At 37.5% G+C, this 22206-nt stretch overlaps 1 protein-coding gene across 1 annotated transcript in view; it reads left to right on the forward strand.

The window, feature by feature from the left end:
* RBKS (ribokinase) overlaps nucleotides 1–22206 on the forward strand; it is a 97231-nt gene that overhangs the window by 20202 nt on the left and 54823 nt on the right. The window contains exon 2 of the mRNA XM_044663710.1: nucleotides 14578–14710. Coding sequence (XP_044519645.1) covers nucleotides 14578–14710 — 133 coding nt within the window. The remainder of the gene's footprint in view (nucleotides 1–14577; nucleotides 14711–22206) is intronic.

A 22206-nucleotide genomic window follows, 5' to 3' on the forward strand; every position in this document is an offset into this window, starting at 1 on the left:
TTCAGGGCAAATTAGAACAAGGATGATCTCTCCTCTTGCCCTTGTACTCATATTAGCAGTCCAATACAACCTCATTCAGTATTCTCAGCTCCCAGAATACTCAACATTTGTCATTTGATCATGCCTGATTTTTGTAGTGTTTTAAGGTTAGCACAGCATTCTCCTCACAGCTATGATGTCAGCAGGGCAAATATTGTTATCATTCTCATTTTGCAAATAAGTAAATGGAGGCTTGGGGAAGTGAAGGATTTGCCTGTGGTCTCCAGATTTGACATATTTGAATCAGAGAGCAAATCCAGTTCTTCCACTTCCAAGTTTTCCTATCATACCACTTCCACTTTTCCTACCATACCACATATCTTTTCAGATGTCTATGCTATAAATAATATCATGTATCTATATAGTATTTTCATACTTTTAAAGCACCTAAGGTTCCATCATTGGAGCTAGCCATATCACTAATATAGATCACAACCCCAAAGAACTGCCCCAGCTGAAAAAATTCATGATTTTGTTTCCAGTTTTCTAATAATAAGTCTTTCAGTAAATCTCTCTTGCCATTCTTTACTTAACTCCTTGAGAAAGCTATCTACTTTCAGTCTGTCATCTCACTCTCTTCTTAACCCTATGTAATCTGGCTTCCAACCTTATATTTCAAATGAAACTGCCCTCTCAAATGTTACCAGTTATCTTTTTTATTCTTCTTGGCCCTACAACATTTAATATTGATCATTTCCCGGATGCTCTCTGCTTTCTAGGTTTCAATAACACTTATCTCCTTGGTTCTCTTCCTATCTATCTGACCTCTATTCAACATCATTTCTATATCTTCATCTTTGTCATATCAGCTGACTATTGCTGACCTGAAAGGCTCTACTCTTGGCCCTCTTCTCTTTTCTCTCTAGCCTGTCTCAATTATTATTACATCAGCTCCCACTGATTCAATTATCATCTCTATGCAGATGATTCCCATAATTTTTTTCCCAAGTCCTATTTCCTAAGCTCCAGTTCCTAACCACAACTATCTTTTGGACATCTCAAATTGAATGCCCCTTAGGCATCTTCATCTCATTTTTCATGTTAATTTACTGTCTTTCCCCAGAACTCTTCCTCTCTTCCCAACTTCCCTTACAACTGTTGGTGGACCACCATCCTTTCATTTGGCCAAGTTTGAAACCATCATGAAATCTTAGTTCCTTACTTTCATTCCATATATTTAATCTGTCACCAAATCTTGTCATTTCTACCTTCATAAATTTTATATTTCCCCTTCACTCTACACATACAGCTACACTTCAATTCCTGTCATAAACACCTCATGCTTGTACTACTTCAATATCCTTCAGACCCCTTTCCCTGCCTCAACTCTCCTCCAATTCATCCTCCACTCAGCTGCCCAAACGATTTTCCTAAAGCATAGGTCTGACTGTCACAACCCACACATTTACACACACACAAGCACTGTCGTTCCTTATTACCTCCTTGGTGAAATATAAAGGCCTCTGTTCGGCATTTAAAGTTCTTCTCAGTCTGGCCTCTTCCTACTTTTTCAATCTTCTTACACTTTACTCTGTGATCTAGCTACACAGGTCTGTATGCTATTAACTCCATCCAGTATGACCCTCCGTCTACCATCCATCCATGCCTCTGTACTGGCTGTCCTCCCATATCAGGAATGTTCTCCCTCCTCATTTCAGCCATTTAGTTTCCGTGGTTTCCTTCAAGACTCAAGTCAGATCTTACCTGCTACAGAAAGTTTTTCCTGATCTCCCCAGTTACTAAAGTTCACTTCCCTCTGAAAGTATCTTTCTCTTTCTACCCTGATTGGATCTGGTATATACCTAGTTAAATTCATATTTGTCCTTCCCATTCCGGTATGAGCTCCTTGAAAGCCTTGCTTTGTACCCCAGTGCTTAGCACAGTGCCAACCACAGAATAGGGAGCTGAATAAGGGCCTTTTGATTGAACAGCCAGGTGGGTTCTTGGATGACAGTCACAGTCTGGCCCCAATCTGGGCTCCAAACTTCCCAGGTTGAGGAAGACTTACAGAACTTATCCTGGAACACCTTTTGAGAATGCTAGATCATCTTCTTGCCATGATGGTACAACTTTGACTGAAAAGAGTGAAGAATGTAGCACTTCTTGTGTTCCAAATGCTTTGCTCCCAAATCATCTCATCTTCATAAGATTTCTTTTTTTAATATTTTATTTTTTTTAGAAACATTTTCCATGGTTACATGATTCTTGTTTTTACTTTCCTCTTTACCCCCTCTTAATCCCTCCCCCATATCCAACACACATTTTCACTGGTTTTAACATGTGTGATCAATCAAGACTTATTTACATATTATTGATAGTTACATTGGTGTGGTAGTTTAGTGTCTACATCCCCAACCCATGCCCTCATCAACCCATGTGTTCAAGCAGTTTTTTTTCTTCTGTGTTTCCATTCATGCAGTTCTTCCTCTGAATGTGGGTAGTGTTCTTTTCCATAAATCCCTCAGAATTGTCCTGGGTCATTGCATTGCTGCCAGTACAAAAGTCCATTACATTCGATTTTACCACAGTGTATCAGTCTCTGTATACAGTGTTCTTCTGGCTCTGCTCCTTTCACTCTGCATCAATTCCTGGAGGTCTTTCCAGTTCACATGGAATTCCTCCAGTTTATTATTCCTTTGAGCACAATAGTATTCCATCACCAACATATACCACAATTTGTTTAGCCATTCCCCAATTGAAGGGCATCCCTTCGTTTTCCAGTTTTTTGCCACCACAAAAAGCACAGCTATAAATATTTTCATACAAGTCTGTTTTTCTATGATCTCTTTGGGGTACAAACTTCATAAGATTTCTATGAGATGTAAGAAAACTGAAGCACAAACAAATTATATGACTTACTCATAATCACACAACTCAATAGTGAAAGAACTAAGACTGTATCCCAGGTTTCGCAATTTCTGAATCTTTCTGATCAGATACCACCAGTCTCTTATTTATAATCCTGTGTCCTAAGTTGTTTATGATACATACTAGTGTACTAGCACCAAGAATCCAAAACAGATTTCTTAAACTCTCAGTATTTGATTTAAGAAACAACATTTTTCTTTTGTAGATTTATCTTCCTAACTATGTTTTCCTTTTTAGGACAAGTGGGACCTATGATTTCATCCATATTGGGAGCTCCTGGATACGTCAGTTTCTTTTGATATATATCAATGGCTTATCCAATCCTTAAGAATCCTTAAGGATTCTCTTTAGAGTCCTGAAAGACAGATGGGACTTGAACCCAGGTCTTCCTGACTCCAAAACTACTCTAGGCAATAAATCACACTACTTCTCTTTATTTTTTTACCTTAAGCTAAATCCAAAGTCAGTTTGCATTCCTAAGTGCACTAACAAAATGTAAAGAAGAGTTAGCTCAGAAATAAGGAAAGTAATAACTGGGAGGCAATTCTGGGTTAAAATTTTGTTTCTAACATTATTATTAATTGGGAATTGATTCCATTTTTAATTCTTTCAGGTATCTATATCTTTTTTTTAATCCTTTGGGGGCAGGTAGTATTATAGAAATAATGGGTACAAGGGAGATATAGATGTATAATAATGGTGATGATGTGTATCTATCTATAATCTCCTCAGCTGCAGTTGGTGGGAGGAACACCTACTCCTATCACCCTGACTGCTACTTGTAAAATATCCTCTTCTCTCTAACAGGTTTGGTTGATAAACTGTTAGGGATTCTTTAACAGCTGCCCAAGTAAGGACCCTTGAGAGGTTAGATAGATGGGTAACCTTTCCCCGCCCAACCTGGAGTTGGATAAATTGGTATTAGGCTATTGATATGCCTTGGATAACATTCAGGATCTGACTGCATTTGACTCCCTTCCCAAGGGCTGTGATAGAAAGACCACTCAGGAACGTACTTGTTGTTGAACACTCTTTATCTGTAAGTAGGGAAAGGATAACAAGGTCAAGGATTGGGGATTGGAAACCCTATTGATCTATTATCTGTAGACTAATTAACAATCAGGACTGGAGACTATTGATAGGGTGGAGGCTCTCCCTCTATCTCAGGCCGGACCTGGCCACAGCCAAGCCAGAGAATAGGGAAGGCTATTGCTGCAGATGTATTGATGGTCTTTATTCTCTCAGCTCTCTCACTATTGGTGTTGCTGATTCTCTAGCTCTCAGAAAATAGATTCAGGCTTATTCCTACCCTCTTCTTCTTAAACCACCCTTTCCACCCTTAAAACCACCCTTCCAGCCACCCACTGCCCAGATTGAACCACAGAGGTTGGCAAAGATCTGTGATCTCCAGTTCTCAGCCTCTGTGTCCAGAGACTTCTCAGTCCAGAGACCTCTCAGTTCAGAGACTTCTCTCCAAAGTGGCTGTGAGGGGTATATATAGGCATATATATGTATATGTATTGATTCTAAGGCAGAAGAATGATAAGGGATAGGCAATAGGTGATAAGTGACTTGTTCTGGGTCACACAGCTAGGAAGTGTCCAGGCCCAATTTGAACCCAGGAACTCCCGTCTCTGGGCCTGGTTCTCAATCCACTGAGCCACCCATCTGCCCTCATATCCATATCTTTTTAACCAATATTAAATAAACTACTGCTTTGTGCCTGGCATTGCACTAGGCACAAGTTTTATCATATATCAAACTACCAACAAGCATGTATCAACCTCCTGCTATGTGCCAGGTTACTCTGCTGGCCCTAGAGGTAAAAAGACAAAAATGAAGCATTCCTTTCCCATAAGGAACCTATAGTCTGTCTTGGGCAATATCCATTTTCCAGATGAGGAAACTAAACTTTGAGAGGTTAAGTAACTTGGCTGTGACCAAAGCTATTAAGTACCTGAAGTAAAATTCAAACCAAGTTTCCTCACTAAGATCCAGGTCAAAGCATAGCTGAGGATTGTCTCAGTAATGGGTACCACATTTTATGAAGAACATTAACAAGCTAGAGTATATCTGAAGAAAGTGACCATGATGGTGAGGGGACTGGAAACCATACTAAGTGAGGAATTCTGGAAGGAAATCGAAATATTTAACAAAAAATAAAAAGGACATGATAGTCATCTTCAAATAATAGCTGATAGTTATCGTGTTTAAAAGGAACCAAATGTGTCCATCTTAACCCCAGGGGGCCATAAAAACAATATGCAGGGCTGTATATTCAGCTCTATATTTGGAAAAACTCTTTAATATTGATAACTGTCCAGAGAAGGAACAAGCATCCTCAGAAGGCACTGGGTTCCTTGTCACTGGCTGTTCAATATGTTGTAGAAGGAATTGTTGGTCACAGTCCCATGTCATGCCTTAGTAACTTGTAGGTTCCCTAGAGCCCTGAATTTCTGCTCTAGGACTTCCAGATCTAGGACTCTTGCACAGTACAATTCTTGCTAAGAAGAAATCACTAACCCTGAATAATTATTTTTTGGGTAAAGGAAATTTAAATTTTTTACTTTAAAGTTTCCTCTGTCTTCAAATTAGTGTGAGGGACTAAAGCAATGATTTTTAGTTAGCTTACTATATTCTTTTATTCAGGGCATAAAATTATCCTTATTTTTATTTTAAAAATGACTGTTATTCATGCACATGTGTCTGGGACACAGATAATGAGAGGCAGCAGAGATACTGGTCAGATAAGGAAATGTTTCCAGGGGTATCAAAGGCATTTAGCATTTTAATATTAGTTGTAAAATTGGGCATCATGCTATACATACTTGTACTGAATTGTTAATGAATTTTCACTAGGCAACAAGTATTAATAAAGTGCATGTACATAGAATCACAATGAGCAAAAAGCCTAGAGCCAGAAGGAACAAGAAAATGTTTTCATTCAAAACACTTTTCTTCCTTTTTTCTGTATAATCATAGAATTTTGGATGGCATTTGGCTTTATGTTAGCACATGACCTCTTTAAGTTAAAAACTTCTCACTACATCTCACAGTTCATTCATTCCTCTGTCATGAGTAATATTTATAAGAAACTAGCCAACAAAAACAAAAGTTAGATACCTGGTGCCGATAACTGCGTTTTAATGGATTAATTCCATACATAATAACCAGAAATTTAAGGGACTGACAAGTGTTAATCCAATTTGGAAAGGAAAAGATTGATTAAAATAAGAAGACCCTTATAGAGATAATTCAACCAGTTGATGGCTCAGATTTTTTTTTTTTAACTCTTACATTTATACCTTAGAATCAATACTATGTATTAGTTCCAAAGCTGAAGAGTGGGTAAGGGCTAGGCAATGGTAGTTAAGTGACTTGCCCAGGGTCACACAAGCTAGGAAGTGTCTGAGGCCAGATTTGAACCTAGGGCCTCTTGCCTCTAGGCCTGGCTTTCAATCCACTGAGCTACCCAACTGCCTCCTGGCTCAGATCTCTTGACAAACACATCGGTACCCCAAACCACACCATATTTCAGTGATGTAACATAGAATCCAGAACTGGAAGGAACCCCAGATCATCTAGTCCAACCCCTCATTTATAGAAGAGAAACCTAAGCCCAGAACTTAAGTGATTTGTCCAACATTATACAGGCAGTAAATAGCATCGGAACTAATAGCTGAGCAAAGCAAATGTTAAGTCTTTTTTTTTTTTTTTTTTTTTTTTTACCCTTGTACTTCGGTGTATTGTCTCATAGGTGGAAGATTGGTAAGGGTGGGCAATGGGGGTCAAGTGACTTGCCCAGGGTCACACAGCTGGGAAGTGGCTGAGGCCGGGTTTGAACCTAGGACCTCCGGTCTCTAGGCCTGACTCTCACTCCACTGAGCTACCCAGCTGCCCCTAAGTCTTTTACTGAATTTGTAAATAGTTCACTATTCTCAGATTAGCATTTTACAACTTGTGAATTCATTTTAAACTTGACTGAATAATCTCTTGTCTCTTTCTTTCTTTAGTTCTTCACCCTTTTGAGCGGCATCATAATGAAATTTATTTTAGAGGTTAGATTCTGTTTTTAACTTTTTAAGTGATGTTACCCACTGTTTTCTCTAGGTCTGCTCCTTTTGTGTTCTTTTATTTCTTTATCTTTTATACCAAGTTTAATTTCTAAAATATAAAGAGTAATTTATATACATGTATGGCTATGCTAAAAGAATCCCCTTTCCTATTGACTTTGGGCTTCTAGGGTGAAAGATGAGATTTCCTATAGGGTTTCATTGGATTTCCTGTTCATTATTCAGTCTGATTAGAACTTAGAGTTTTGCAGGAGAAAGAGCAGAGAAGTAGCTGACCTCTCCTATTCAACCTACCATTTTAACAGAAGAAGCCCCAAACCTTGCCTTTTTAAATAACCGTGCCCAGCCACAGTGAATCTAGGGACCCAGAAGTACATTTAGATCTAAGTAAAGTTGAAACTTTCTCTAAAATATTGAATATTGTCTAAAAGGTACATGACAGTTTATTAAATTGTTTGACAGCTTTTTAGCTACACTAGGAATGTTATCATTTTTATATTGTTAATAATACTATTGATAATTTATGTCAGTAGCTCAGCCATTAATACTTCAAAGAAGAGTCCCTGTGGGTACCCGTAGACAGTTAGGACTTCATACCATACAAAACTACTCATCACTTAGGGTAACCAAAGCTGCAACTTAGGTTGCCCCTATCAATAAATAAAGTCTTCCTAGATATTGATTATATCTCATAATCAACCTCCCAGCATGCTATTCAAGAAGTAAGGCCACTTTCCAAAGTACTACATTAAATACTTTATACTTTGGCATATAGAAGTTGGGTGCCTGGCCCCTTACTCCTAATTTGTGAATTTCCCATGCTGGAAGTAATTGTAACAACAATTAGGCAGTATTGTAGCTTAGTTGTTCCCCCAGGAAGTAGGGAGGTCTTCTGTCCTCTAAGAGATTCATATATCTATATTAAGGAAATGGGTGGCTCAGTCTTTTGTGATAAATTGATGGAAGAATGGTGCCTTTTGAGACTGAAACTGTAGAAAGGTACCAAAGATGCCATCTTCTGACTGCCCCCCTGATTCCTGGTAGTGAGCCTAAGGAACAGGTTCCATTAACACCTCAATAGTCCCCAGTAAAAAGCCAAGAATTTTTCTGCTTTTTTTTTAATCTCACAGATGACTCATCATTGCCATTTCATAACAGAATGTTCTGTTATGTTGTAAAGATTTCAGATGCAAATCAAAATCTCATACTCACTTGTCATTGCTAAATTAAATAACAGAATGATAACATTACATTAAAAATAGTTTTTACCTTATTCAAGTACCAGTTTTATTCGAGTAAATCTTCCAGCTATATGTCTGTGTGTATGTGTTAATGTATATACTAACATATATGTGTATGTATATGTATAAATGTATATATTGTGTACTTCAATACTAAAAATCTATTTAGAATCCAAGGTAAAATTAGAATTGGAAAAGAGGTGAAATGTTTCAAAATTATTGGTAAGCCTTCTTTGAATCTAAAATAAGCAATATTTGTCAGTTTATTGCTTCAAAAGGAAATAGTGTGACCTAATTTATCAACATTTTCAGCATGATTTAAATGCAGTATAATTCACAAACTGAGCTTGACCTTTTTTCATACATTTCATACATTTGCTATGTCAACAAAGAAGTATCATCCCAATGCCAACATAGTGTTTGTACTCCATAGACATTTTCTTTGTTATGTTCCCCCCAAATAAATTATTAATACCTAGTATCTCACATTTAGCATGGGAAATTAATTTATCATAATGTCATTTACTTTACCAGCTTCTAAATTCAAGTCCTCTATAATTTCATCATTGCCCTTTCTCCTTTCTAAGACTTATCTTTTCACATTTTTTTCATCCTGGTCTATTTATCCTCTCCAATCATTCCATGTTCTTTGCCTGCTTCTTCAACTCTTATTTGTATATTCCTATACTATAAACCATGGTGCCAATTCTTTTTTCTGATTTATAAGTCTCAGATAATATCCCTATACCAAGGATTTTATATACCTGCCTGTCTTAAATCATCAATCATCATCTCTCTATTCTTAGAGATTTTTCTGAAATCTCCCATCTTCTACTATAAATATGCCATTAAAATAATTTAGAGCACATTAATCTATATCCTGAAATACAGAGAGATCTCTTTGTTTATTGGAACCACAGTGCTTTCTAATTTTGTCATAAAGTTTATCATAATAAAGTATGTCAATTTTCCAGAGGAAAAATATTATACTTATTCTTGACCAAGAATACAAGCAGTTATCACTAGCAAGAAAAAAACTTTTAAAAGGTAAATCAATTATGAACCTCTCAAATATTTTAAGTTAATTTATAACAAGTACACTTTAAATGAAATTGTGATCCAGGTCCTATGAAATACTTATATTCACATCAATACAAAATGTACTATGAATTGTACATATCATGCCAAAAAACTAAAACCAATGATCCTGCTATGACACTAATGAAATATTTAATTCATCATTTTGTTTCATTCTGCTCCAATGCATTATCCCAGAGTGAGGGTAGCTCTAGGATTTCAAGAGGCCATACCAGTAAAGGGCAAGCTCAGGCAAACTCAACCAAAGAGAAAAGATTGAGTATGGTCTTGGCAAAAGACAATGGCAAGTATCTCAGTCTCAGTAAAAAGCTATCACCAAAAGGTTGACCATGAGATGATACATATTTTGGCAACTCTTGAAACAGAAAATATAAAAAAGCCCTCTGTCCTCTGCACTTTTCTTCCACTTTTTTACTATTAATGGGTCTTTTGTTGTTCATTTTCCAGTTGAATCTGATTCTTCAAGACTACAGTTGAGGTTGTCTTGGCAAAGATACCAGGGTGGTTTACTTCTCCAACTCATTTTACACATAAGGAGACTGAGGCAAATAGGGTGAAATGACTTGTTACGGTTCATATAGCTCAGGGGTGAAGAACCTTTTTGGCCGTGAGAGCCATACAGTGCTCACAGTGCGCGCTCCTGTAACCGCACCTGAAAAAAAATTGACTTTATGGCTCCTGCAGAAAGAGCCATACGTTGCTGACCCCTGATATAGCTGCTAAGTGTCTGAGGTCAAATTTGAACTCAGGGCCTCCTGGCTCCAGGACCAGTGCTCTATCTATCCATTGTACCACCTAGCTGACCCGTCCGTGAGTTCATAGGGGGTGGCTACCTCAGACATATAAAGATTTCCCCCAGCAGAAGGGGCAGATGAGAACGATTTTTTCCAACCTCTATGAAAGTGCACAGAAGAGCTTGGTTAGACATGGAAGAAGCCCAGGTCATCCATTGCATCTTGAGCCATTATTAGTAATCTTGACTTCTTGTCAGTGACTTTGTACACTTCTTCCTGACTTAAATCCAATTTATACACAAGTCAAACTATATCACCTATGATGTCATTTTGATCTTCTTTGAATGTGAAAAATCAATCAACCAACTAATCAGTACTTTCAAGAAAAGGACATGTTTTGTTTGATGTTTGGGGCAGCTAAGTGGCTTAGTGAATAAAGAACCAAGCCTGGAGACTAAAGCCCTGGGTTCAGTTCTAGGAGGGAGAAGTTGAGCAAGGGGGAGAAAAGCTGAGCTAAGTGGTCAGGGTGAGGCAGAGGCTGGGTAGGCTTAGATGGTAAAGGGGTATATATATATAGAGATGTATCTCCCTTCTAAATCTTGAGGTTACTCAAGGTTTTCTGAGTCTTGAGATCAAGATTCTGGGCTGGAGATGGTAGATTGTGGGGACAAGGTTGCTTCCCCCAGGTGAAAGGAGTCAGGAAGGTGGAAACCCTGAGGAGGCTAATTGTAGCTTAAAAAAAAGAAAAAAGAAAAAAAAAACACCAAGCTTACCAGGCCACAGCAGCTGTTTTCAGTTTAAGAAGACAAAATGGGATTTAGGCCTCACCCTTCTGTGCATAAAAAACAAGGTGTTTTCAAATCACTCTTGGGTGGGCAATCAGCAGTGCTTGGGAGGCAGCAGCAGGAAGTGGCAGGAGAGATGGCAGGCTTCTAAAGCTTTATAGTATCAGACCAATGGCTGTGGCCTTGAAGCTAATCTGTCTTTTTGTCTCAGAGCTCCATAATTAGCTACTAATGAATTAAAGAGAGTAAAAAAATGAAGAAAATTGGAAAAGATTGAGGGTAATTGTCAAAACTTTTGTGGTCTACCAAATGTAATATTGAAAAATTAATGTTATGCCAAAGGTAATATGCTAAATGTAATATTTAGCAATTTGTTTGGAAATATAATGTTAGTTTAAAAAAAGATTATTGTGGTCACCATTTATAAAACTAATTAACCCTTAAGTCATGAGAATGATAGTAACTTTTAACAATTTAATTTTAATATATAAGAAATAAGGAGGGAAGGAAATAGAAAAAATATTTCCTAGCCTGCTGCCTTAATTTTACCAGCCCACAAGAGGATCTTCCGCCTAGCCACCAATACTGAATCGCAGACAAGCTCCCAGCCAAAAATCTCCAGAGAAAAGCCCCCTCCCCTCTGTCATTTCATTCCTATATCCTCCCTCTCCATTTCACTTCCTTTTCCTGTGCACTGGTCTAGCACATCTTAGGAGCCAATCAAAGTCTCTGTGTTTGGAGCATTCCAGCTAAGCTAATGGGCTGGTTCAGACGGGCAGAAAGTTCACAACCCTGGGAGGAAAGGATTCCCATTACACAATAGTAATAACAATTTTTAAGGTATCACTGGTAACTTTTCAAAGTGTGGTTTTAGCAGAGTAATAGAATCAGAAACTAGAATGAAAGGGATGAATCAGTGAATGTTAAGTGAGGAAACTGAGGCAGGAAATATAAAGTACTCTTTCTTCTGAGTTTAGCAATGAAAGGGAGAAATTATAAAATGGCAGTTTGAGATGATGGCAAGTTCAAGAGAAGGGGTGGGGATGGTTTGGTGGGGGTGTTCTCTAAGGATGGGGAGTTCTGCAAATATTTAGGGCACTAGAAGGATCTAGTAGATAGAAGAAGGTTGAAGATAAGTTAATGGATGATCAGGAGGGCAAGTTGACAAATGTGAAGGAAAAGAATGGAATTAAGGGTACAAATAGAGCTAATAGCCTGAAAAAAGGAAGTATAATAAGGATAAATGTAAACTACAAGACTTGGGTTTAATCAAATTAATTGCACAAGTACAGAAAGCAGGAAGCATGGCTAGACAACTGCTCATGTGAAAAAGAGTAGAATTTTAATAAATTGCAAGCTCAATTAGTCTACAATATGACATGACAAAGAAAGAAGCTAACATGATCCTGGGCCAAATTAATGGAAGCATAATGCCCAGAATGAAGAAAGTCATTAATTCAAAGGCTTGCATTTGGAAGGAGCCTTGGAGAACCTCTGTCCAGGGGTTCTTAATTCTTCTATATCATGGATCCTTTTAGCATTCTGGAAAATTCTATGGGCATCTCCTCAGAAGAATGTTTTAAATACGTAAAGGAAGGAAACCAATTATATTGAAATATATTTATCAAAACATTTTTTTAAAAACAAGTGTATAGACCCCATGTTAAAAACTGTTAGTCCAACAATTGGTGCTGGTATTAGTTCAGCCTCTTCATTTTTTAAAGACTGAGACCCTCCCCCCCGACAGAAATTAAATTATTTGTCCAAGGTTACACAAGTCCTTGATTGCTCACTCAAGACTTGAGTCTAAACGCCTTGATTCCAAATCTAGTATTGTGTACTACCATGGTCTCTCAATATTCTGGCTGAACTCTGCCTTGGTCATACTACATGACAGAGTATTTATATTCACTTCTTGACACACTTTTAGGAAGGACATTGGCATCCTGGAGACCATGCTATATGGGTAGTACTTGCAGGAGCTAGAGATACTATTTGAATGCCTGCCCTGGGGAGGAGGACTTAGACTTTTTGGCTTTGACCTAGAGCAGTAGTTCCCAAACTTATTTGGCCTACCACCCCCTTTCCAGAAAAAATATTACTTAGTGCCCCCTGGAAATTATGAAACTATTTATTGAACTCAGAATAAAATGTAATACAAAAAGAATGTGGCCATCACCACCCCCTGCATCGCTACCTAGAGGGTTGAACTAGAAATGGTGAATGGACACTACAGAAAGACAGATAGAGGTTCAATACAAAGTAAAACTAAGTGAGAATAGCTATCTAAAAGTTTGATGGGCTACTTAGTGTGTCACATCACTTGAGATCATCTTGAGGGGCTTAGGTAACCACTTTTCATTGATATTGTAAGGCAGAATCTCCAAGTAGAGCTTGAACTAGATGGTCTTCATACAGAAAGAACTCTTCAAATTTTGTGATTCAATAATCTCTTTTAGATTCATTATTTTCACCCCAGAAAGCACCTATCCCTGAGGAAATAAGATGGAAAGAGGCCAATTTTGGTCAAAAGGCAGAACATGGAAGCGCTAAATTGGCCTGGAGGAAGACAATATATTTGCCTACCAGTGAAAGCAGACTTGGGCAAGGCCCCATAAAGTGGAGAGAGCAAGGCTAAGTCATTCAAACAAGTATTTATTAAGTGTTCACTCTCCATTGAGCATTGTCCTAGTCCTTGGGGGGGGGGGGGGGGGACAAAGCAGCTGAAGATTTTCATTTAACAATACACTTATTGAGTATACTCTGCCTTCAAAGAGTATAATATCCTATTTGAGAGATCAAAGGGAAACAGTTATATAATGTACACAGTAGCAATTAACTAAATAGCAAAAGTATCCTTATAATAATAAAAAAATAAGACTTACCCAAGACAAAAATTAAAATATAGATAATTCACTTTCTGCCCTGTCTTTCTAAGCTGCTCTTCCTGTCTCCCAGGGTAGTTGTGTCTTTTTCTTATTCTCTATTAGTTGAAACTCCCCATTCTCACTCTTATTCTAGCCCTTTCCCTCACCCCTCCCCATTCAGATCCTCCCGTTCTTCAGAATTACTTGACTTCCCTGCTCCTACCACTACTCCCATTTTCTTGTAATTGTGTTTAATGTGAACCAGGAAGAAATCATGTTGTCCTAATTCACAATGAGGAATGAATGAGGAGAGCCTCTTAATCTTCCTAGGAGTATCATTATGAGTATTAACTCAAGGAAATCTCTAATTAGCAGAATTTCATCCAAAGCAAAGAATTGAAAGCAAATTTGAGGTTAAAGATAGAGAACTGAGGGCAAAACAGAACTCTTGAGAGTTCCATATAGGATACCACATAGATCAGATAGATATAAGTGCTATTTAAAGTACCGGGGGGGGGGGGGGGGGAACAGTTATCTGGGTTATTCTTAAAAGACTTAATAAAAAATAGTAATGGAATAGCTAGGTAATACAGTGTATAGAGAGCTAGACCTGAGAACCAAGAAGACCTGGGTTCAAATATAGCCTCAGACACTTCTTAGCAGTGTGATCCTGGGCAAGTCACTTAACTGTTTCCCTAGTCCTTGCCCTTCTTAGAGTTGTTTCTAACACAGAAAATAAGGGTTTGTTTTTTTTAAATATAGTAATAACTGAATATAGCACTTTAAGGTTTGTTTTTCCTTCTGAACAACTTAATTGCCATTTCTGTTGCCCATGTCCAATCTGTTGTTTTTGTTCTTTCTTGTTATAATAGCCTTACATCACGTCTGCCCAAAACTGGAGAAACCATCCATGGACATAAGTTTTTTATTGGCTTTGGAGGAAAAGGTGCCAACCAATGTGTCCAAGCAGCCCGGCTTGGAGCCAAGACTTCTTTAGTGTGCAAGGTGAGTATCAGGGAGATTAGAGAAATTTACATTGGTCAAGCATTCTGATTCTTTTAAAAGTCAAATAAAAACTTTATGAAAATTCCAACAGGAAAAATCATTATCCTTCAGAACTCTTCACTGGTTTTATTATTTCTGGATTCTATTGCAAGTGCAAAGTATACAATATATACTCCCTTATTAGTCTCAGGACCAAATTTTTTTTTTCTGGTAAATTTTTTTTTTTAGAATATTTTTTCCATAGTTAAATGATTCACATTCTTTTTCCCCCCTCCTCCCAAACTCCTCCCTCCCCTCCCCGTAGCTAACGCACAGTTCCACTGGGTTTTACATGTTACATTGATCAAGACCTAATTCCATATTATTGATAGTTGCACTGGGGTGCTCTGTATCCCAAATCATATCCCCATCAACCCATGTGTTCAAGCAGTTGTTTTTCTTCTGTGTTTCTACTCCCACAGTTCTTCCTCTGAATGTGGGTAGTGTTCTTTCTCATCAGTCCTTCAGAATTGTTCTTGATCATTGCATTGCTGCTAGTAGAGAAAGGGCCAATATTTTAAATGCATATGAGAGATATGAATAGAATTCTTGTGCATTTCTAATCTGGTCTCTAAATCACAATCAACTTAATCAGTAAGCTACAATTATTTATTAAGCACCTTAGATCCTAGATTTAGAGTCCGGAGACCATATGGTTCATCCAACCCTTCACCTTCCTTTCATTTTAAGAATGAGTAAAATCAGACTCGTAGAAATGAAATTATTTGCCCAGTGTCACACAGGTAATAAGGGAGAGAAGTAGACCTAGTGCATTTAATACTTAAGCTAGTCTTCTTTCCACTTCTCCAAATGATTTCCTGCCCTTAAGAAGCTTATATGTTATAGGAGAAACAACACCTGCATATATGAATAGATAGAAAATAAATACAATCTGGAGGTATCAGAGAAAGGCCTAGTATAGGAGCTAACACAAGCTAAGCTTTAAAAGAAGCTACAAATTCTATAAGGTGGAGACATGGGGGAAAACCTGGGCAAGAGTGTGGGACATGGGTAATAAATCTGGAAAGGGAGCTAGAGCCAGATTGTGATGAGCTTTTAAATACCAAATAAGGGAGTTTCAGTTTGATCCAAGAGAGATGGTAGAGCCACAGGAACCTCTTAAGAGAGCAGGGGAAGGACATGGTCAGATCCATGCTTTAAGAATATCCCTTCAGCATCATTGTGAAGCATGGATCTGGGAGGGAAGAGATTGCCAAGAGAGAAACAACTTGGGAGGCAATTATATACTCCAAATTAGAAATGATAAGATGACTTTATAAATTAGAATGGTGTCCACATGAATAAAAAGAAAGGGGCATATTTACAAGTTTTTGTGGAGGTATAATAATAATAGCTAGCACTACTAAAGCACCTACTATATGCCCAATATTGTGTGTGTAAGCACTTTAAAGATGTCTCATTTGATCACAACTCTGGGAGATGTCTATCAGCATTTTACAATGGAGAAAACCAAGGCAAACAGGTTAAGTGATTTGCCAAAGGTCACATAGCTATCAAGTGTTCAAGACTTGATTTAAACTCAAATCTTTGTAACTGAAGCCCAGTACTCTATCCACTGGACCACCTCCCTTCCAATAGATATGGCTATTACTAAATCCTACCTTCTATAGAAAGCCTTCCCCAATCTCTATTAATTCTAGTACTTTCCCTCTGTTGGTTAATTCCTATTTATTTTGTATATACATTTTTTGTTTATAGTTTGAATGTTGTCTCTCCTCATTAGATCGTGAACTCAAGAACAGAAGCTTTTTTTTTTGCCTTTCTTTGTATCCCAAATATTTAGCAGAGTGTCTGGCACATAGTAAACAATAAATACTTGTCAAATGACTACTGTTCAGATTTGTGAAGAAGGTAGAGAATAAGAAACAACAAAGAGTTAAGGACAACTGATGTTGTGAACCTAAGATACAAGAAGGCTGATTACATCTTGCTAGATCCCAATCTTGGATCACTCCCACCATCCCTCTCTCATCTTCCTCTTAATTGAAATGAAGGAAGTCACAAAACCTTACTGAAATGAGTCCACTACAAGTTTATTTGATCTTAACTAGACTTTTAGGCAACATGGCAGTCATTGTACAACATAATCATTTCTTGGTCCCACTCTCCATAGCAGCTGCTCTAAACCATGTCTTCTCTCAAATCTCCCGCAGTACCTCCTCTCCTCACCCTCTCAACAGAAGACCACACTTTCACACTTCACTGGAAAAAAAAAAGGAAACCATTTGCCAAGAACTCCCCCTTCTCTACTATCTTTATCTCACATCACTCTGAAAACATTCCCCGATATCATCATCTTCACTTTTTTCTATGATGAAGTAACCCTTCTCCTAGCCTACAAATACACTCATGTCTCCCCCATCCTTAAGAAACATTCACTTGACCCTTTAATGCCTATTAAGTATTACCATATATCATTACTCCCCTTAGCTAAACTCCTTTTTGTTATTGTTGTTCAATCATGTCTGACACTTCATGACCTTGTATGGGGTTTTCTTGGCAAAGATACTGTAGTTTGCCATTTCCTTCTCTTACACATTTTATAGATGAGAAGCTGAGGCAAACAGGGTTAAGTAACTGGCCCAGGGTCACATAGCTAGTAAGTATGTGAGGCCAAATATGAACTCAAGAAGATGAGTCTTCATGACTTCAGACCGAGCATTCTATTCACTGTGCCCCCAGCTGACCTCTTATGAAAACTATAAAACAAGGTACCTTTGCTTCCTCTTCTCTCCTAACCCTGTGCAAGCTGGATTCTGACCTCATCATCCAAATGGAACTTCCCTGTTCAAAGTTACTAGTGATGTCTTAATTGCCAAATCTAATGGCCTTTTCACAGTCTTCCTTCTTCTGACCCCTCTGTTGAATTAAAACAGTTTTGACTACCTTCTCCTGGATTCTGTCTCCTTTCTAGGTTTCCATGACACTGCTTTTTCTTGGTTCTCCACCTGTTTATCTTTTTGACTATTCCTCAGTCTCCTTTGCTGGATTTTCATCTGTGTCACACCCACTAACTGTGGGTCCCTCAAGGTATGTTCTGAACCCAGTTCCATTTTCTTTCTCTACTATATCACTTCACAGTTTCCAACAACTCTCATTGATTCTGTTATGATCTCTGTGCACATGATTTCCAGGTATCTAGCTGTACTGAGCCATATCACCAAAAAGCCAGCTGGATATTCAAACTGGATGTCACATAATGATCTTAAACTCACAATGTCCAAGTTAGAATTCATTATATTTCCTCCAGACTTCTCTGTCTCTGTTAAGGACACCACCATCCTTCCAGTCACCCAAGTTTGCAACCTCAGTGTCACGCCTAACTTGTCACTTTCACGCATCCCCCATATTCAATCAAATCTTATTCCCAATTTCACTACACCTCTCACATACGTATTCTCTCTCTTCACATTACTCTCTATTTTACCACCCTGGTTCAGGTCCTCCCTCATCTCTCCTAAATTATTCCAATTGTTTTTTTCTTTTTTTAACCCTGATCTTTCATCTTAGAATCAATACTGTGTATTGATCCCAACGCAGAAGAACAGTAAGGGCTAGGTATTGGGAGTTAAGCACCTTGTCCAGGGTGGCACAGATATGAAGCATCTGAGACCAGATTTGAGCCCAGGACCTCTTATCTCTAAGCCTGACTCTCAATCCAATGAGCTACCCCTAATTCCAGTAGTTTTCTAATTGGTCTCCCTGCCCCAGGTCTCTCCCTCCTCTGGTCCATCCTCCACTAAGTTGCCACAGTGATTTTCCTAAAACATGTATGACCACGATGCTCTGTCCTCTCAATAAACTCCAGTGGTTCCATATTACCTCCAAATACACATTTAAAAGTGATTTATTTGTCATTTAAAACTCTTCATATTCCGGCCCCTTCCAACTCTAATACAATACTCCATATGGCAATCCAACCATACCTAGAATAACATCCTACCAATTTACTGCTCTCCATGCACAGTATTCCACTTCCATTCACCATACTTCTACTGGCTTATCCCCATTCAAGGAACACATTATCTCATCACTGCCTCTGATTATCCCTTGTTTCCTGAAAAACTTGACTCAAATACTGCTCTCTGCAAATAGCCTTTCCTAGTTTCTTCAGTTCTAAAGAGTTTTCTCCTATAATATTATCTTCTGCCTGCTCTGTCTGCATATTGTATCTATCTGGTTTTATATATGTAAGCTCCTTGAGGAGAGAGACTGGTTTTGCTTTAATTTGTATTCTAGCACAGCAAACAACATGTGTTCACCAATTCATTAATTTGATTGGCACCTGTTACAGAAAGAAGGAAATTCCCCAAATGGGCGGGTTTTAGGGAAAAGGTAATGGATTTTGTACAAATTGAGTTTAAGATGTCTAGAGCATCCACAAAAAATAGTTACTGATGGGGGAATGGAGTTCAATCAGGAAAAAAGTTAAGGCTAAATCCATCTTTCTAGAGGTGATAATTGAACCAAATGAACTGGTTGTATTTGGACAAATTTCACTTTGACAACAAAGCTTTTAGATATTTAGCTAGTGTTTCATGCTTCTTTAAATTATTTCCAATGGATAGAGCACTAGGCCTGGAGATGGGAGGTCCTGGATTCTTTTGCCTCAGAACTTATACTCAATATTGATAATTAAGACAAGAAGGTAAGGTTTTAGAAACTATATATATATAATTTCCATTTGGTGTGATGAGTGGTAAACCTTTTGTTTTTTTGCCATGATAAACTTTTAGACTATCCCACAAACCAAAGATACATAGAACTTTATATTTACTTTTTCTTTTAACCTTTGCCTTATTATTAGTAGTATTAATTAGTTTAATTAGTATTAATTCTAAGAGCAGCTGGGGCTAAGTAACTTGCCCAGGATCACACAGTTAGGAAATGTCTGAGGTTAGCTTTGACCACAGATCTCCTGACTCCAGGCCTAACACTCTATCCACCATGCTACCCAGATGCCCCTTTATTTTTATTTCTCTCCATTTTTATGAATGATTTGATAATGAACCATAAAAACCTATATTCTTGCCAAATGTAAAAGGGTTCTTGCCTTCAACTTTTGCATTTAGTGAAATTTGAAGTTCATTTGTACCTTGGTATGTTTTTTTTAAGGGATTTATCAATCTTTAATGGAAATGAGAGTTGGTTGATTTTTCCTAGGGAAAAGATAGAAGATTTTACTGAAACTTCTCTCAACTGTCAGTTTTCAGTTCCCTGTTATATATAGCACTTTTCTCGCCACAGGATTCCTTCAATGATTTACAGGCTATGCAATTATCATTTTACCTATTACTGAAGTACAATTTTATTAATCTGTGATTAATATAATAGAATTCACATCTCCCTGCTTGATCAAACACATGTAATAGGAAGAATTCATATGAAGAAAACCTCATTTTGCAAGAATGTCCCAAGATGTATTTTTAAACTGAATTGTTCATCAGGTCAATCAACAAATATTGATTGGCCAGGATATGTATGATAAACTTTTAGTTGTTAAGAAACATGAAGCATAATTTGCCTTCAGGGTGTTTGCAATCTAGTGAAAAAGATAAGATACATTCATGTAAAAAGTTAACTGACAATACAGATTTGTATAATATAAGTGTCAGTAAGTGGTACAGGAGTTCAGAGGAGGAAGAAGAGATCTTTGGGGGCCAGAACAATCTAAGAAGGCTCCAGAGTACAAGGTGAACTTAAGGTGAGCATTAAAAACAGGGTTTGGGTAGGGCTGAAAAGAAGTGACATAAATAAGGGAAAGAATTTTGGTATTTTCTTTCAGGAGAAAAAGGAAAACCAGCATGGCTGGATTGGGAAAATTTAAAGGTAATTTGCAGCAGCGCTGTGGAGGACTTCAAATGCCAAATTAAAATATGTTCACTGTAGACCTTAAGATTTTTTAGATTTCAGTGGAATTTGAAAAATTAATAAATTCATTAACTTGTTTTTAATAAGCATTTGCAATGGTTATTAACTACTAACATAGTAGTTAACTACTACTAACAGCTACTAGCATAGCACTTTCTGTGCAGAAAGCCAAATGCTCTGCTAGATAACAATAATAGCTAAAATAATAAATAACAACTATGTGCGAAGCACCATATTAAGTGCTTTAAAATTTTTCTCATTTGATCTTCACAAAAACCTTGAGAGGCAGGAAGTAGTTTTAGCCCCAATTTAGAGATAAGAAAACTGAGGCAAATAAGAGTTAAGGGCCACACATCTAATGCATGTTTAAGGCTGGATTTGAATTCAAGTCTTACTGACTCTAGTCGCCAGGCTCTTATCTATTGCACCACCTAGCTGCCTTTGGATATAGAAAAAGCAAAATAGTATTTCAGCTCGCATTTATTAAATGCCTGCTATGTCCCAGGCACTGTTCTAAGGATTGGGGATCCAAGTCCAAAGAAAGATACAATTCCTATCCTCATGAAGCTTATTATACTCAGGACATATAGCATATACACAGATAAATATAATACAATAGAGAGAGTTAGTGGGTAAAAAAAGAAATCTTACTGAGTACTCTAGGAATATTTGAGGAAAAAGCACTAACATCTGGGGAGATCAGATGCCCACTGTAGGTTTTGAGTCTTATTTATCTTTCTAACTTCCACACCATCTAGCAAAGATTATTATTATTAGCAATTAGCAAGTCTTTCTTGATGAATGAGTGAATTCATGGCAATTGTGTAGTGATTTAGGTTTATATTTATAGACTTTAGCCATGTATGCTTAAGAAGTCATACCTATTCTTTCTTTGGTTTATGTTTCCTTGTAATAGAGCTTGAGCTCTACCCACTCTGGTGAAGGATAAAACAATATAGCTTCTCCTAAAACTACCCAGGTTGATCTGAACTTAACAACTTAGAAAAAAAACTGACTTATTTAACCATAATAGACTTAGAAAGTAGCCTTCATGTCATTTCAGAATTTTCTTACCTATGTTGATTTGTTGTTGAATCATTTCAGTCATACCTGGCTCTTCTTGACCCCATTTAGGGTTTTTTTGGCAAAGATACATAAGTCGTTTGCCATTTCCTCCTCTGGTTTATTTTACAGATAAGGAAACTGAAGCAAACCAGGTTAAGTGACTTGCCCAGGAGCACACAGCTAGTAATGACTAAAACTAGATTTGAACTCAGGAAAATGAGTCTTCCTGATTTCAGACTCAGCACTCTATCTACCACATTACCTAGATGCTCCAACCCATGTTGATACAAGGTATTATTGTTACATGAAACCACAGTATTTTCTCCGATGCAAAAGCTACATATTTTTAATAGCCAAAATGGTTAAACTTGCCTCAAAGCAACATTAAAAAATAAAAAAATTTCCAAAGGAAAAAAATTCATTATAGAAATGAACAGATGGGGTACAAAATAAACTGATATGAAATTTCTCTTTCCTTGGCACCATTAATTTACTTCTAT

The sequence above is a fragment of the Gracilinanus agilis genome, chromosome 2, assembly GCF_016433145.1.
Source record: "Gracilinanus agilis isolate LMUSP501 chromosome 2, AgileGrace, whole genome shotgun sequence".
Classification (NCBI taxonomy): domain Eukaryota; kingdom Metazoa; phylum Chordata; class Mammalia; order Didelphimorphia; family Didelphidae; genus Gracilinanus; species Gracilinanus agilis.